At 44.0% G+C, this 17,197-nt stretch overlaps 1 protein-coding gene across 5 annotated transcripts in view; it reads right to left on the bottom strand.

Moving 5' to 3' along the window:
- Window positions 1-16,052, bottom strand: part of RANBP3 (RAN binding protein 3) — a 179,739-nt gene extending 163,687 nt beyond the window's left edge. For 2 of the 5 annotated variants that reach the window (XM_077842045.1, XM_077842046.1), the window contains exon 1: window positions 15,977-16,052. In XM_077842045.1, coding sequence (XP_077698171.1) covers window positions 15,977-15,998 — 22 coding nt within the window. In that variant the 5' untranslated portion in view covers window positions 15,999-16,052. The remainder of the gene's footprint in view (window positions 1-15,976) is intronic. The other 3 variants (XM_077842043.1, XM_077842042.1, XM_077842044.1) reach the window with 3 other exon arrangements.
- Window positions 16,053-17,197: the final 1,145 nt, after the last annotated feature.

Genomic DNA, 17,197 nt, shown 5'->3' with positions numbered 1-17,197 from the left:
CTTATTATGCCTTTGATCAGCAAAGTTGAAAAGCCCCCACAATCACATATCTTTTCCATGTGTAACTACTTATCGGGACAGATATGACAATATCCTGGACAAACGTTACCGAATTAAGTATTTTAGGAGCCATTATATTAAAAATGCATGTTTGTGTGTAATTGTGGGATGCATTCAACATTCCTTGGGAAATGTTGGGAGCATCAAAGAAAACTTTTAAACAGTTGGCTAAAACAAGAATGAACTTTTCAAATTAAGTGGGTTTCCCAGTAATTCTCTAGGGAACCTCCTCCAGTTATACTGAACTCAGCCTTTTGAAGCCTGGCCCGGAGGGGGCAACCTTCGTCTGACTTATTACTTATTCAAGGTGGCTTCAAAGAACAAAAGACAAAAAAGAGTCACACCCAGAGCAATGAGTGTGCTTGTTCTGAGTGGAAATTATGAACTTGTGACCACAGAAAAACGCCTGTATGCCGTTTGAAGGATTGCTCACCAGCCAGAGCCCTTTCTGGAGTTAGGATGATCTCTGGGAATGTAGGTAAGTTCTTTTATTGTTTTAATATGCTCTCTTTCTCTAGTGCTTTTACCATAAGAAGAAATGTGCTTGCTTAAAAAGAACTGTGTGGTAACTATACTGTATACCATCACTGAGAAAAAGCAAAGCAGGTCTGCTTAGGCAGTCTGTCTTTTGCAGGGGATATCACAGTATAGTCCAGGGTGGCCAAACCACAGCTTGTGAGCCATATGCGGCTCTTTTACAGTTAAGGTGCAGTTTTCAGGGGCTTCTGCCAGAGATGACTGGTGCCTGCTGAGAGCAGGGGGGGACACAATTTAAAGGTTCTCTTCCCCCCCTCCCCACAAAAATAAAGCTCCCTCTGCTCAAAAAAAGAAGTGAAATCTTCAGCACAAGGTTCTAATTTACAAAAACGGAACTAAACATAAAACCAGAGTCACTTTTACACATTTTCCCGAGCCTTATACTCCAGATTGTATAAGAGTGGAATGCACTACCTCCTAATTACAAGCAAAGCCAATGCATACTTTCTCAACTGTACAAATGCATGATACAAGTGACAGTTTCTCTGTAAGAACTTGTATAGCAGATTTCCCACACAGTCCAGATGCACCTACTTGACTGAACTGCCACATAACACATCAGAGACCACACAATCCTAGTCAGTTCTTTACTGCAGCCAAAGTGTTTCTAGCTTTATAGTGCTGTATGCAATTTGTTCTCAAAATTAGGGGATGAATGGGAGAAAAGAGATGAGATTCAAAAAGACAAGAAGAAAGAAGAAAATATACAAATGAAAAGAGGAAATAATAAAGCCTAAAGAAGAGAAAAATTGTGGTGGGGGAAGAATGAATTTAGGGGAACAAGAGAAGGAAGACAAGGATCAGGTAAGGACAGTAGACTGGTAGAGTCATACAAAATACAGTAGAACCTCAGAGTTACAACTGACTGATCACGCACACACACACACACACCCCCTCATTTGGAACCAGAAGTACACAAACAGTCAGCAGAGACAAAAACAAAAAAAAAAAACACAAATTCTATGACAAGTTTCAGAGTAGCAGCTGTGTTATTCTGTATTCGCAAAAAGAAAAGGAGTACTAGTGGCACCTTAGAGGCTAACCGATTTATTTAAGCATAAGCTTTCATGAGCTACAGCTCACTTCATCGGATGCGTTCAGTGGAAATGAAGTGAGCTGTAGCTCACAAAAGCTTATGCTTAAATAAATCGGTTAGCCTCTAAGGTGCCACTAGTACTCCTTTTCTTTTTACAAATACTATGCAGCACAGTACTGCAACAAATGTAAACTATTAACAAAAATAAAGAGAAAGTTTAAAAAAAATTTGACAAGGTAAAGAAACTGTTTCTCTGCTTGTTTCATTTCAACTAAGATGGTTAAAAGCAGCATTTTTCTTCTGCATAGTAAAAAGTTTCAAAGCTGTATTAAGTCAATGTTCAGTTGTAAATTTTTGAAAAAAACACCATAACGTTTTGTTCAGAGTTACGAACATTTCAGAGTTATGAACAACCTCCATTCCCAAGGTGTTCATAACTCGGAGGTTCTATTGTAGAAGGAAAATAATTGTTTATCGTAGTACTGTTGTCCCACAATTTGTCCACAGTGTTGTAGGACTCATGAAATAATGTAATTTGTTTATCCATACTAATGAGAAGGCACTAGGATATAGAGGAATGAGTTACATTTTAACTAATTTGGGGTTAGCGAAGAAAGTTTTTCTTTACTCTTCCTTAAAATTCTGGTGAAAAAACAAGAGATATTACCAAAAAATATTTAAAAGGAGGTGTCAGGAAACTGCGTGTGTAGGAAGAAAAGCATATTGGGCTACAATTGGCACCACTTGTTCCTCTGGATTCAAAAAGCTGTTTTCAGTGAAATTAAATGTAGCTAGTGTCTGTTTACAGTGCAAGTAATTTGTTCCAAGTGGTGCCAAAACAAACAGGAAGAAAAAACATCAATTGTAGAGTCTGATCTAAATTTCTGTACAGGGACCGTTTAGTATCCCAATTCATTCCCTTTAACGTATGAGTGATTTGAATGCAAAAGGCACCATATGTATATTCTCTATTATAGACTGCAATGTATATAGACCAAAATTATCAGTTTACACAAGTGCAAATGGCACCTCTGATTACTGGATAGCTATTGCTGGTTGAGAAGAAACAAGAAAAAAGGCTTCAGCTTGTCAGCTCACTCAATTGAGGAGAACATACTTGAACTCTCATACTACACAAGATAATCAGAGCAGCTTATTTTTAAATGAACTTGTACGCAACAGTTAGAATCCAGGCAACTGTCACTACAGGACTATCTGATCACTTTAGTAAAACAATTATTTCAAACTTGCCATTTGTACTGCTTTCACAAAAGGTTGGAAATAATGTAGTCCTTTCTTCTTGACAAAATATTTTTCTTGTGTCTTGAACTGAACCAGAGTTAACAGTTGATTCTGTTTAAACAACTACTTTAAATTTAGGGATGGGGGGGTGGGGGGGGAATGACTTGTTCCTTGCAACCTGAATTAGCCAGCCACCCCAGATCAATACGCACAATGAGAATATAGGGAAATAGTGGAGATCTTTCACGTCCCCCTTTTTCTTTTTCAAATAAAAATGTATTTGAAATCATATTCAATGATTCAAGATGTAAAAAAGCCTTTGCTGCCAGTATAAACTGGCTATTTGGTTTCAGCTTCTGTTCCCTTTTAGCACTAACATAGACCAAAAGCTTATTTTAAAAGCACAGCTAGTTTTTGCTATACTTTAAAAAAAAAAAAAACACCCACACCAGCTTCAGCCCAAGCCACAGATACATCAAATAAAGCAACTGTAACATGTCTGGAAGGGGGAAAAAAAAACAAAACAAACTTTTAGCCTTAAGTAGGGATCATAAGACCCCCCCTCCCCAACCCTCACTACTTTCTATTAAAAGTTTAAAAAAACAATTCAAAATGTTCTTTTTAAAAAGAACACCTTAAAAGTTAGAATGTTAACTTTTAATGTTACATCCGACACAGTGGGTATTCACCCATGAAAGCTTATGCTCCAATACGTCTGTAAGTCTGTAAGGTGCCACAGGACTTTGCCAATGTTAACATAGCCTTTATTTCAAAAAAGGGAGTACTTGGGGCACCTTAGAGACTAACAAATTTATTTGAGCATAAGCTTTCATGTATTTCTGTATTTTCCACTTCATTGGATGCATTCAGTGGAAAATACAGTGGGGAGATTTATATACATAGAGAACATGAAACAATGGGTGTTACCATACACACTGTAACCAGAGTGATCTATCAAGGTGAGCTATTACCAGCAGGAGAGCGGGGGGGGGGGGGGGGGTGTTGGGGACGTTTTGTACTGATGATCAAGGTGGGCCATTTCCAGCAGTTGACAAGAACGTCTGAGGAACAGTAGGGAGTGGGAGGGGGGATAAACATGGGGAAATAGTTTTACTTTGCGTAATGACCCATCCACTCCCAGTCTCTATTCAAGTCTAAGTTAATTGAATCCAGTTTGCATATTAAATTCCAATTCAGCAGTCTCTCTGAGTCTGTTTTTAAAGCTTTTTTGTTGAAGAATTGCCACTTTTAGGTCTGTAATCGAGTGACCAGAAAGATTGAAGTGTTCTCCGACTGGTTTTTGAATGTTATAATTCTTGACATCTGATTTCTGTCCATTTATTCTTTTACGTAGAGACTGTCCAGTTTGGCCAATGTAAATGGCAGAGGGGCATTGCTGGCATATGATGGCATGTATCATATTGGTAGATGTGCAGGTGAACGAGCCTCTGATAGTGTGGCTGATGTGATCAGGCCCTATGATGGTGTCCCCTGAATGGATACGTGGACACAGTTTGCAACGGGCTTTGTTGCAATGATAGGTTCCTGGGTTAGTGGTTCTGTTGTGTGGTGTGTGGTTGCTGGTGAGTATTTGCTTCAGGTTGGGGGGCTGTCTGTAGGCAAGGACTGGCCTGTCTCCCAAGATCTGAGAGTGATGGGTCATCCTTCAGGATAGGTTGTAGATCCTTGATGATGCGTTGGAGAGGTTTTAGTTGGGGGCTGAAGGTGACGGTTAGTGGCATTCTGTTATTTTCTTTGTTGGGTCTGTCCTGTAGTAGGTGACTTCTGGGTACTCTTCTAGCTCTATCAATCTGTTTCTTCACTTCAGTAGGTGGGTATTGTAGTTGTAAAAATGCTTCATAGAGAACTTGTAGGTGTTTGTCTCTGTCTGAGGGATTGGAGCAAATGCGGTTGTATCATAGAGCTTGGCCGTAGACAATGGATCATGTGGCGTGGTCTGGATGAAAGCTGGAGGCATGTAAGTAGGAATAGCAGTCAGTAGGTTTCCGGTATAGGGTGGTGTTTATGTGACCATCGCTTATCAGCACTATAATGTCCAGAAAGTGGAGCTCTTGTGTTGACTGGTCCACGCTGAGGTTGATGGTGGGATGGAAATTGTTGAAATCGTGGTGGAATTCCTCAAGGGCTTCTTTTCCATGGGTCCAGATGATGAAGATGTCATCAGTGTAGCGCAAGTAGAGTAGGGGCATTAGGGAACAAAAGCTGAGGAAGCATTGTTCTAAGTCAGCCATAAAAATGTTGGCATACTGTGGGGCCATGCGGGTACCCATAGCAGTGCCGCTGATTTGAAGGTATACATTGTCCCCAAATGTGAAATAGTTATGGGTGAGGTCAAAGTCACAAAGTTCAGCCACCAGGTTTGCCGTGACATTATCGGGGATACTGTTCCTGATGGCTTGTAGTCCATCTTTGTGTGGAATGTTGGTGTAGAGGGCTTCTACATCCATAGCGGCCAGGATGGTGTTTTCAGGAAGATCACCGATGGATTGTCGTTTCCTCAGAAGTCAGTGGTGTCTCAAAGATAGCTGGGAGTGCTGGTAGCGTAGGGCCTGAGGAGGGAATCTACATAGCCAGACAATCCTGCTGTAAGGGTGCCAATGCCTGAGATGACGGGGCGTCCAGGATTTCCAGGTTTATGGATCTTGGGTAGCAGATAGAATACCCCAGGTCGGGGATCCAGGGGTGTGTCTGTGCAGATTTGTTCTTGTGCTTTTTCAGGGAGTTTCTTGAGCAAATGCTGTAGTTTCTTTTGGTAACCCTCAGTGGGATCAGAGGGTAATGGCTTGTAGAAAGTGGTGTTGGAGAGCTGCCTAGCAGCCTTTTGTTCGTATTCCGACCTATTCATGACGACGACAGCACCTCCTTTGTCAGCCTTTTTGATTATGATGTCAGAGTTGTTTCTGAGGCTGTGGATGGCATTGTGTTCTGCACAGCTGAGGTTATGGGGCAAGTAATGCTGCTTTTCCACAATTTCAGCCCGTGCACGTCGGCAGAAGCGCTCTATATATAAGTCCAGTCTGTTCTTTCGACCTTCTTTTTGTAATCTTGGTAGAAAGCTCTCTGTGGGTTAGTAAGTTGTTCAGAGGTGTGTTGGAAATATTCCCTGAGTCGGAGGCGTCAAAAATAGGATTCCAGGTCACCACAGAACTGTATCATGTTCGTGGAGGTGGAGGGGCAGAAGGAGAGGCCCCGAGATAGGACAGATTCTTCTGCTGGGCTAAGAGTATAGTTGGATAGATTAACAATATTGCTGGGTGGGTTAAGGGAACCACTGTTGTGGCCCCTTGTGGCATTTAGATAGTTTAGTGTCCTTTTTCTTTTGCTTCTCTACAAAGTGTGTGTTGTAAATGTTTTGTAACATCCAGCCATGAGGACGGTTGTGTAGAAGGTATCAGCCACAATATCAGAGTCTCGTTCACCTGCACATCTACCAACGTGATATATGCCATCGTGTGCCAGCAATGCCCCTCTGCTACGTACATTGGTCAAACTGGACAGTCTCTACATAAAAGAATAAATGGACACAAATCAGAAGTCAAGAACTATAACATTCAAAAACCAGTCGGAGAACACTTCAATCTCTCTGGTCATGCGATTACAGACCTAAAAGTGGCAATACTTCAACAAAAAAAACTTCAGAAACAGACTCCAACGAGAGACTGCTGAATTGGAATTAATTTGCAAACTGGATACAGTTAACTTAGGCTTGAATAAAGACTGGGAGTGGATGGGTCATTACACAAAGTAAAACTATTTCCCCATGTTTATTCCCCCCCCCACTGTTCCTCAGACTTTCTTGTCAACTGCTGGAAATGACCCACCTTGATTATCACTACAAAAGGACTCCATTTTCAAATATATTGATTTTAATTACAATACAGAATCGAAGTTTACAGTGCTCACTTTGCAAGTATTTGTAATAAAAATAATATACTGTAAAAATGATAAATAGTATTTTTCAATTCACCTCATACAAGTACTGTAGTGCAATCTCTATCATGAAAGTGCAACTTACAAATGTAGATTTGTTACATAACTGCACTCAAAAACAAAACTATGTACAACTTTAGAGCCTGCAAGTCCACTCAGTCCTAGTTCTTGTTCATCCAATTGCTAAGACAAACAAATTTGTTTACATTTACGGGAGATAATGCTGCCCGCTTCTTGTCTACAATGTCAGCTGAAAGTGAGAACAGGCATTCGCATGTCAATTTTGTAGCCAGCATTGCAAGGTATTTACATACTAGATATGCTAAACATTCATATGGAATGATGGCCAAAGCACGAAGAGGCAAAGGACATGCTTCCATGCTGATGACCCTCATTAAAAAAATAATGCATTAATTAAATTTGTGACTGAACTCTTAGGGGGAGAATTCTATGCCTCCTGCTGTTTTACTGGCATTCTGCCAAATATTCCATGTTATAGCAGTCTTGGATGATAACCCAGCACATGGTCTTCATTTTAAAAACACTTTCACTGCAGATTTGACAAAACGCAAAGAAGGTATCTATGTAAGATTTCTAAGGATAGTACAGCACTCAACCCAAGGTTTAAGAATCTGAAGTGCTGTCCATGCTTTTAGAAGTCTTAAAAGAGCAACACTCCGATGCAAAAACCACAGAACCCGAACCACCAAAAAAGAAAATCAACCTTTTGCTGGTGGCATCTGACTCAAATGATGAAAGTGAACAGGCTAATGGCATTTTGAGCTGTATAAGTAGGAGCACTGCCAGCAGATCAAGGGACATGATCATTCCCCTCTATTCAACATTGGTGAGGCCTCATCTGGAGTACTGTGTCCACTTTTGGGCCCTACACTACAAGAAGGATGTGGATAAATTGGAAAGTCCATGGGAGGGCAACAAAAATGATTAGGGGGCTGGGGCATACGATTTATGAGGAGAGGCTTAGGGCACTGGGATTATTTAGTCTGCAGAAGAGAAGAATGAGGGGGATTTGATAGCTGCTTTCAACTACCTGAAAGGGGGTTCCAAAGAGGATGGATCTAGACTGTTCTCAGTGGTACCAGTAACAGAACAAGGAGCAAGGGTCTCAAGTCGCAGTGGTGGAGGTTTAGGTTGCCTATTAGGAAAAACTTTTTCACTAGGAGGGTGGTGAAGCACTGGAATGGGTTACCTAGGGAGGTGGTGGAATCTCCTTCCTTAGAAGTTTTTAAGGTCAGGCTTGACAAAGCCCTGGTTGGGATGATTTAGCTGTGGATTGATCCTGCTTTGAGCAGGGGGGGTTGGACTAGATGACCTCCTGAAGTCACTTCCAACCCTGACATTCTATGCATCAGTCCGCACTGCTTTAGATAGTTATTGAGCAGAATCCATGATTAGCATGGACGCATGTCCTCTGGAATGATGGTTGAAGCATGAAGGGACATATGAATCTTTAGTGCATCTGGCACATAAATATCTTGCAATGAAGGTGTCAAGGTTCCTTCCCCACTCTGAACTCTACGGTACAGATGTGGGGACCCGCATGAAAGACCCCCTAAGCTTATTTCTACCAGCTTAGGTTAAAAACTTCCCCAAGGCACAAATTCTTCCTTGTCCTTGGACGGTATCGCTACTGCTATCACCACCACCACCACGTGAGTTAGACAAAGATTCAAGGAAAAGAACCACTTGGGAATTCCTGTTCCCAAAAATATCCCCCCCCGCCCCTTCACCCCCTTTCCTGGGGAGGCTTGAGAATAATATACCAACCAAATAGGTTAACAAGGTGAGCACAGACCAGCACCTTGGGTTTTTAGGGCACTAAAAACCAATCAGGTTCTTAAAAGCGGAACTTTATTGTAAAGAAAGAGTAAAAGAAGCACCTCCATAAAATCAGGATGGAAGGTAATTTTACAGGTTAATCAGATTCAAAAACACAGAGAATTCCCCTCTAGGCAAAACTTTAAAAGTTACCAAACAAAACAAAACAAAAAAAACACACAAAAATAAACCTCCCTCTTATCCTAGGGAAAATTCACAAGCTAAAACAGAAGATAATCTAACGCATTTCCTTCCTATTACTTACAATTTGTAATCTTAGATGCTTAGTTCAGGTATGGCTTTAGGAGATCTATTTTCCCTGCCCTGGTTCCTCATTGTCCCAGAGACAACACAGAGAAGCACAAAACAAAAACCTTCCCCCACAGATTTTAAAGTAACTTCTCTCCTTATTGATTCTTTTGGTCAGGTGCCAACCAGGTTACCTAAGCTTCTAAACCCTTTACAGGTAAAGGAGGGATTTTATGCTACCCTTAGCTGTATGTTTATGCCAGCCGGCTACAACAGTGTCATAAGAGCGCCTGTTCTCACTGTCAGGTGACAATGTAAACAAGAAGCGGGCAGCTTTATCTCCTGCAAATATAAAACAAACTTTTACAGTGACTGGCTGAACAAGAAGTAGGACTGAGTGGACTTTCAGGCTCTAGGTTTTACATTGTTTTGGTTTTGAGTGCAGTCTTTTTTGTACACAATTCTACATTTTTATGTTCAGCTTCCATGATAAGGAGATTGCACTACAGTACTTGTATTAGGTGAATTGAAAAATACTATTTTTCTTTTTTACAGCACAGATATTTGTAATCAAACATATAAAGTGAGCACTGTACACTCTGTATGCTGTGTTGTAATTGAAATATATTTGAAAATGCAGAAAACATCCAAAATATTAAAACTAATAGTATTCTATTATTGTTTAACAGCGCAATTGATTGCACTGTTAAATGATTAAAAAAATTAATCGCGATTGACAGCCCTAATTCAGTATTTGACTTCATATCTGATAGCTAACTGGTACAAAGCCAGCATGAGAAGAACAAAACAATGTTGTTCATAGGCCCTACAAAAGCTAGCAGTCTCTTGAGTGTTTCAGTAAGAGGACAACTGAGCATTTGGAGAGTGGTTTGTTTTAACAGATACACATTTAGATTCCAAACATTTTGTTCCTCTCGCCACAAAAATCAGATCGCAACTTTAAGGTAGGTCAAACTACACATTTAAAGTCACAACAGAAATAAAATCACTGTAACACAGATTTGGCACAAAATCAATATCACAGTTTTGAAAACAAGTGTTACAGATTTTTGTTGGTTCTATGTTTTAATTTATTCAGAGATGAAAAAACTTCTGCTCTTTGCCTATGATCATGATCTGTAGTTCTTTGACTGCCAAGTGCAGTGATTATATGTGCATGACAATCAAGATCTCCAATATCCATGCTCAGGTCAAATTCATGAATTTGAAAAGATAGTTGGAGAATGGAAATGGTGCAGACATCCAGTGCTGAAGATGTAAATACCCAGGCAACAATCCAGACTCAACTAAGGTGCAGCCACTTATTCTAAGAAGTCAGCTCCTATTCTGGAGAAGAGCATGAAACTAACCAAAGAATCTCTAAGGTCCTGAGCGTAAGATACTTTCTGTCCTTTAGAGAGTGATTCCTGGAGCATTTTCAGGAACAATGGTATTATACTAGTAGTAATTACTCTTTAAATCTATTAGTACTACACATGTTTAAACTATAAATAGGGCCCTTCATTTTCGGTTTTTATTTTATTCATTTTTTTGCAGGAATTTATCGGTGTTTATTATAACAGGTAAAAATCGGTGGAAAAAAATTATTAACTGTTCTGGGTAAATACCAGGGTTTATTTTGGTGGATGGAAGGACAGTGGGGAAAAAAAAATTTAGTAAATTAATGCTTTGATGACTGAAATTCAATGTTGTTTGCTGCAGAACTAAAACAGAACTCAGAACACAATGCCACCTCTGAGTTTAAGAAAACTATACGAAAAGAAAAAGGAGTACTTGTGGCACCTTAGAGACTAACCAATTTATTTGAGCATAAACTTTTGTGAGCTACAGCTCACTTCATCGGATGCATTCAGTGGAAAAGAAAACTTTCATTTGAATAAACAGTTTACTATTATAGACTTAGAACTAATAGCCTATAAATATTTACATTTAATAATTGGGCCACACCATTTACAGTGCATACACCCAACTTCACCCTTTTCTCCTGTTTCTTTTTTAAACTTTTGAATACTTCCTTGTGTCCCGAAAACTATTCTGATACAGATTTTCATTTTCTTCCTACTTTAGTGGCTCAGATCTTTAAATCATTTTCTGCTAACAGCTTAAAATGTGTATGTGGTAGTTCAGATGTGCACATACTTCAGAGCTTGTGTGTCTGTTTATTGTGTGTACCTTTTAGACCAGTGATCACCAACCCGTCGATTGTGATCGACTGGTCGATCCTGGACCCTCTGCCAGTCAATTGTGATCTCCGGGCTGCTAAAAGTCCGGTGGCTGGCTGCTGGCACATCTCTATGGGCCCTGGAAGGAGGAAGGAACCGGCCAATGGGAGCTGCAGGGGTGGCGCTTGTGGACAGAGGCAACGCACAGAGATCCGCTGCCCCCCTGCCCCACAGGGGTCTGCAGAGATGTGCCAGCCAGCAGCCAGCTGCTTCCGGGAGCTACATAGGACCAGGGCAGGCGGGCAGGCAGGCAGGCAGACCGGCAGACCTGCCTGAGCCCCGCTGCGCCATGGATCAGAAGTCGCCTGTGGTAAGCGCCTCCCAGCCAGAGCCTGCACCTTGCCCCTCCTGCACCCCAACCCCCTGCCCTAGGCTCAGCCAATGCACACCCCATAGTTGAGAACGTTACACTGATTTGTGACAATCCCTGAAGGATTTTGGATCTATAAACCACAAATGACACTAATAAAAAGTAAAACTCATGAAATGTCCGATGGATTCTAGGAGATTAGGTGCAGTGTGACTATATGACCCCTGCACACAAACTCCCTCCCAGAGCATGCAGCCCTCTCTCTTCACCCCAACCCCCTCGGCCCAGGCTCAGCGAGAAGCCCCCTCCCTCCCACACACTGAACCCCTTTGCCCCAGTCCAGAGCCTGCACTCCCTCCTGCACCCCAACCCCCTGCCCCAGCCTGGTGAAAGTGAGTGAGGGTGGTGGAGAGCAAGTGATGGAGAGAGGGGGGAATGGAGTGAGCAGGGCAGGGCCTTGTGGAAGGGGATCCTTGGTTGACTTTTCATTCAAAAAGTGATCTTGTGTGTAAAAAGGCTGGAGACCACTGCTCCAGACTGATACTTCAGATAGCTTTGCATATACAAACAGACTAATGTATTGTCCTAATACATATCTCATGCAATGTATTGTATTTTCCTAATAAAACATGTTATTTTTATATATTTGAATGATACAAAAGTAGGGTGAAAATTAAAAAACTAATACTTTTTATAAAAACAGGATTTTTTTTTGGTAAAAACTGGTTTAAACTGAAACAAAAGGGCATAACTGTAAGTACCATGGAAAGCTATTCAACTTCCTGTCACAAGCATATTCACATAAATCAATCTTGAAAGTTTGTTAGAGGAGAATTCATCAAAACAAGTGTCAGGGAGCACTAACCCAGTCATCTTAGAAGAGAGACATTACTGTAGTACCTAGGCGTGGTAGTCATGGAAGAGGACCCCATTGTGCTAGGCACTGTATAAATACAGAATAAGACGACAGTCCCTGCCCCAAAGAGCTTACAATGTAAGTATAAAACAGAACACAGACGGATCAAGACAGAGGGGTACAAGGAAACCACAAGGCAAAATTGGTCACAATAGGCAGTTGCCTCAGCATGCCAGCAGCCTAAAAGTGGTCACGTTTTTTGTACACTGAAAGGAGAGCGTTACGGAGAGTTTTGAATGAGGTTAATGACAGAGCTTTGTGGATTTTTACAGGGAGTTCCTCCAAGCATGAGGAAAAATATGGAAGAAGGCATGAAGGTGCTTGTTTGAACATTTAATGAGTGGGTGATGGAGGGTGGCATCATGCCTAATCCGAGCTGGGAATCTACATCTCAGTCTGCATGAGAAATGATAGGTATGGTGGGGAGAGGCCATAAAAGGCCTTCAAAGTAAAGGTAAGTTCTGTTCAATGCAACAAAGAAGAGGAAGCCAATCGAGGGATGCAAGGAGAGCGCAATAGGATAAGAAAATGACTTTTGCAGCAGCATTCTGAATGGATGTGAGCAGTACAAGATTGCATTCATCAAAGCCAGAGAAGAGGACATTAATCAAGATGAGACTTGTAGCGGTGCAGATGGATAGGAAAGGCCTTATCTTAGAGACATTATGCAGAAAGAACCGACAAAATGTAGATATAGCCTGGATATGAGGACCTAGACAGAGGTCCAAGTTAAAGATGATACCAAGCTCATGGACCTGAGTGACAGTCGGATGGTGGTGTTGTCCAGTGATCAAGAAAGGTAGTGGTGGTGGAGACTAAGAGCTCTGTTAGTGTCATGTTAAGCTTGAGTTGATGGCTAGACATCCACAAAAAAGAGGTTAGAGAGAGACAGATCTGGAGTAGAGAGGCAGATCTGCAAGTCATCAACATAGAGACACTAGCTGAATTTGTGTTTGAGGATGAGATGACCCAGAGATAAAATGTAGAGGGAGAAGAGAAGGGACCAAGGACAGAGCCCTGTAACCTGCCCACTGAAAGTCAGTGAGCAGATAAGGAGGATTCTCCAAAGTTCATGCTAAAGAAGCTATTAGAGAAGTAGGAGAAGAATCATGAGAGGCCAGATATTATAAAAGTTAAGGGATGTCAAGAATTCAAGAAGAGCGTGGTCTGTATTGAAAGCAGCTGACAGACTGAGAATGAGGATGAAGCACTGGTTTTGAGCTTTGACTAGGAAGAGGTCAAAGACTTTGGGGAGAGTGGTTTCAATGGAGCGCAAGGGGCAGAAGCCAGACTGGAGAGCACCTAGGATTCACAGAGTCTAAGGCCATAAGTGACACTATGATCATCTAGTTTGACTTCCTGCACTGGATGGATCTGCAGGGTCAGGAACTCCAAACAACTCATTCAATGATCTTCTGAAAAGAAGGAATAAGGTATGGCAGCTGGAGAAGCAAAGCAAGGTATGGCAGCTGGAGAAGCTGGCCCAGGGATGTGTCACATATCAAGGTTATTTAACAAACCACATTAAGTATCTACACTACTTATTTGCAGTAACGTTACCTTAAAGATAGTAAAATAAGACAAATATAATTAGCTAAGACTAACATTAAACCCATTGAAACCTACATTTTTATTTGCGTAGCATTCAGTTACCTGAAATGCCAAAAAGAGAGGTGACTTCTACACACGCACACACACTTTCTATCCCTAGAAGCCTCGACCTTCTTTACATTACTCTGAAGGGCACAGTGCAAGACATTAGCATACATTTCTCTCTATTATCTGTATGTTTTTGCTTGGTTTCCAACTTTGATTTTAGTGCTTACCCTAGGGCACACTGACATAATGCTTCACAGTTTATGTTATGTTAAAGTTTTCTATGTATCTTCTACTTTGGAGATACACATTAACGCCATGTCCACACTGCACACCTTACAACAGTACGGCTCTGCCACTGCAGCCACGTCATTATAAAGTGTGCTGTGTGGTTGCTCTTTATCGCCAGGAGTAAAACCACCTCCAACAAGGGGGGGTGGGGGGGCGGGTATCTTCGTCCCTGGGAGCACGCTTCCGCAGATGAAGCGCTGTCCACACCAGCACTTTACATTGCTAAAAGTTTTCTCGTTCAGGCGGGTGTTTTTTCACACACCCTGAGCAACAAAAGTTTTAGAAATGAAAGTGCCAGTGTAGACAAACCCTAAGACCTATAGAGGGCATACTCCCATCCTTTCCTAAAACTCCTTGGGAAGAAGGGATAAAAACCAATTCCCTTGCCCTCACAAATTTATGTCTATACAAAAGATGCCTAAATTTCCCCTAACCTTACAAAGCATATTTCTTAAGTGCTAGACATAAGCGTGGACACAGCACTGAAAACAACAGCTGAAATGAAGATTTCACAGCACTACTATATAGACAGGCCAGGGACGGGGCACAGGGACGTGGTACCTGTACACTGCCTAGAAAGGGGTGAAATATCAGGAGGCACCTAATCCCAAACTGGTGAGAAGTACTGAGCTTGCTTCTTTTCAAATTTTTGGGGTTCAAGTGATAATTAAGCAAGCAGCAGCTCTCAAGGGTCTCTTTTACATTGCTATGTAACTCTGCACCATGAACTAAACTGGGTGACTAATGGAAACATACATGTATGTTTTGTTCACTTTCTGAATGTACACATGCATACCTACCAAGCAAGCTAGACTCTCTACAAAGGGATGTAGTTATCATCCTACATCGGGGGTTTTAGTAGCAAAAGAACAGCTTTGCTCCTGGGACAGTAATAAATAACACTCACCTCAAGAAGAAAAGGAGTACTTGTGGCACCTTAGAGACTAACCAATTTATCTGAGCATAAGCTTTCGTGAGCTACAGCTCACTTCATCGGATGCATACTGTGGAAAGTGTAGAAGAGGTGTATGGTAAGGAGAGTGATCACTTTAGATAAGCTATTACCAGCAGGAGAGTGGGGTGGGAGGAGGTATTTTTTCATCTTGTGTGTGTATATAAAAAGATCTTCTACACTTTCCACAGTATGCATCCAATGAAGTGAGCTGTAGCTCACGAAAGCTCATGCTCAAATAAATTGGTTAGTCTCTAAGGTGCCACAAGTACTCCTTTTCTTTTTGCGAATACAGACTAACAGGCTGTCACTCACCTCAAGGGGACTTCCGTATCAGCAGGCCGGCAGACAAGGACTCAGTAGACAGCCCCTGACCCGCACACCCTACACCAATAGGCCTGTACCCACGGCGACTCCCAACCCCCCGAGTTCCGTCACCCCCATGCTCTCGCCTCCTCAAGAGCCAACCCCTGACAGGCCCGGCCCACGTGCCTGCCCCATGGCGGATGTCAGCGAGCTCCCCCGTGGGCGGGAGAGCAGGGAAATAGCCGGCCCCACTTAGGCCCAGCCGCTCCCTTTGTCCAGTGGCTCCCTCCGCGGTAGCCGGGACTGGAGGAGGCGGCAGGGAGGAGGAAATCCCCGACACGGCCTATGGAGCTCCCCCCCAGGCTATGCCAGGCCGGCTGCAGCCCACAACCCACCCGGCCCAGACTCTTCCTCCGCACAGCTGCGATCCCGACCGCGTCCCCCCTACCTTCGTTCGCTAAATCCGCCATTTTACTTCCTCAATCACTCCCAGAGTGCAGCGCGCGGCCAGCCGGACACCGACTTACAACAGACACAGCGATGCAGCGCATGCGCGGCGTGTCCCGCGCCCCAGTCAAGACAGGAGACACAGCGCATGCTCCGTTGGACATGGCTCCTCACTGTCGTAGTACGCATGCTCTGACAACAACAGTTCTCTTCATTCCGCTGCTCACGGTTAGAAAAATAGTGCGCCTGCGCCAAACCCACCCGCTACAGGAATATCAGAGACCCTGAGGGAGGTGTGGAGTCCGACTCCGCATCCAGAGTAACATGGAGCATGCGCACAAATACACACTCCACAGTTCCTAAACCCCAAGCCACATAATATCCCTCCCCGCCTCTGCCCCCGGGCCAGGGCGGGGCGCAGAGGCTCAGGCGTGTGACTGCCCTGCTCCAGCCACGCCCAGAGGCACCGCTACCACAGCGCGGCCGAGGCCCTAAAGACCCCGCCCCCCTCGGCTCCTCCCCGCCACCTTCCTCCACAGCCACCTCCCCGCCCCCCTGGGTACCTCACCCCCACCTCCAGCACCCCGCCCCCCTCGGCTCCTCCCCGCCACCTTCCTCCACAGCCACCTCTCCGTCCCCCTGGGTACCTCACCCCCACCTCCAGCACCCCGCCCCCCTCGGCTCCTCCCCGCCAGCTTCCTCCACAGCCACCTCCCCGCCCCCCTGGGTACCTCACCCCCACCTCCAGCACCCGGCTCCTCCCCGCCCCCCTGGGTACCTCACCCCCACCTCCAGCACCCCGCCCCCCTCGGCTCCTCCCCGCCACCTTCCTCCACAGCCACCTCCCCGCCCCCCTGGGTACCTCACCTCCCGCCTTCCCCCATAGCCACCTCCCCGCCCCCCTCGGCTCCTCCCCGCCACCTTCCTCCACAGCCACCTCCCCGCCCCCCTGGGTACCTCACCCCCACCTCCAGCACCCCGCCCCCCTCGGCTCCTCCCCGCCACCTTCCTCCACAGCCACCTCCCCGTCCCCCTGGGTACCTCACCCCCACCTCCAGCACCCCGCCCCCCTCGGCTCCTCCCCGCCACCTTCCTCCACAGCCACCTCTCCGTCCCCCTGGGTACCTCACCCCCACCTCCAGCACCCCGCCCCCCTCGGCTCCTCCCCGCCACCTTCCTCCACAGCCACCTCCCCGCCCCCCTGGGTACCTCACCCCCACCT

The sequence above is a fragment of the Eretmochelys imbricata genome, chromosome 25 (assembly GCF_965152235.1).
Source record: "Eretmochelys imbricata isolate rEreImb1 chromosome 25, rEreImb1.hap1, whole genome shotgun sequence".
Classification (NCBI taxonomy): domain Eukaryota; kingdom Metazoa; phylum Chordata; order Testudines; family Cheloniidae; genus Eretmochelys; species Eretmochelys imbricata.
Note: the sequence above shows the minus strand (reverse complement) of the source record. Positions and strands in the feature narration are given on the sequence as shown.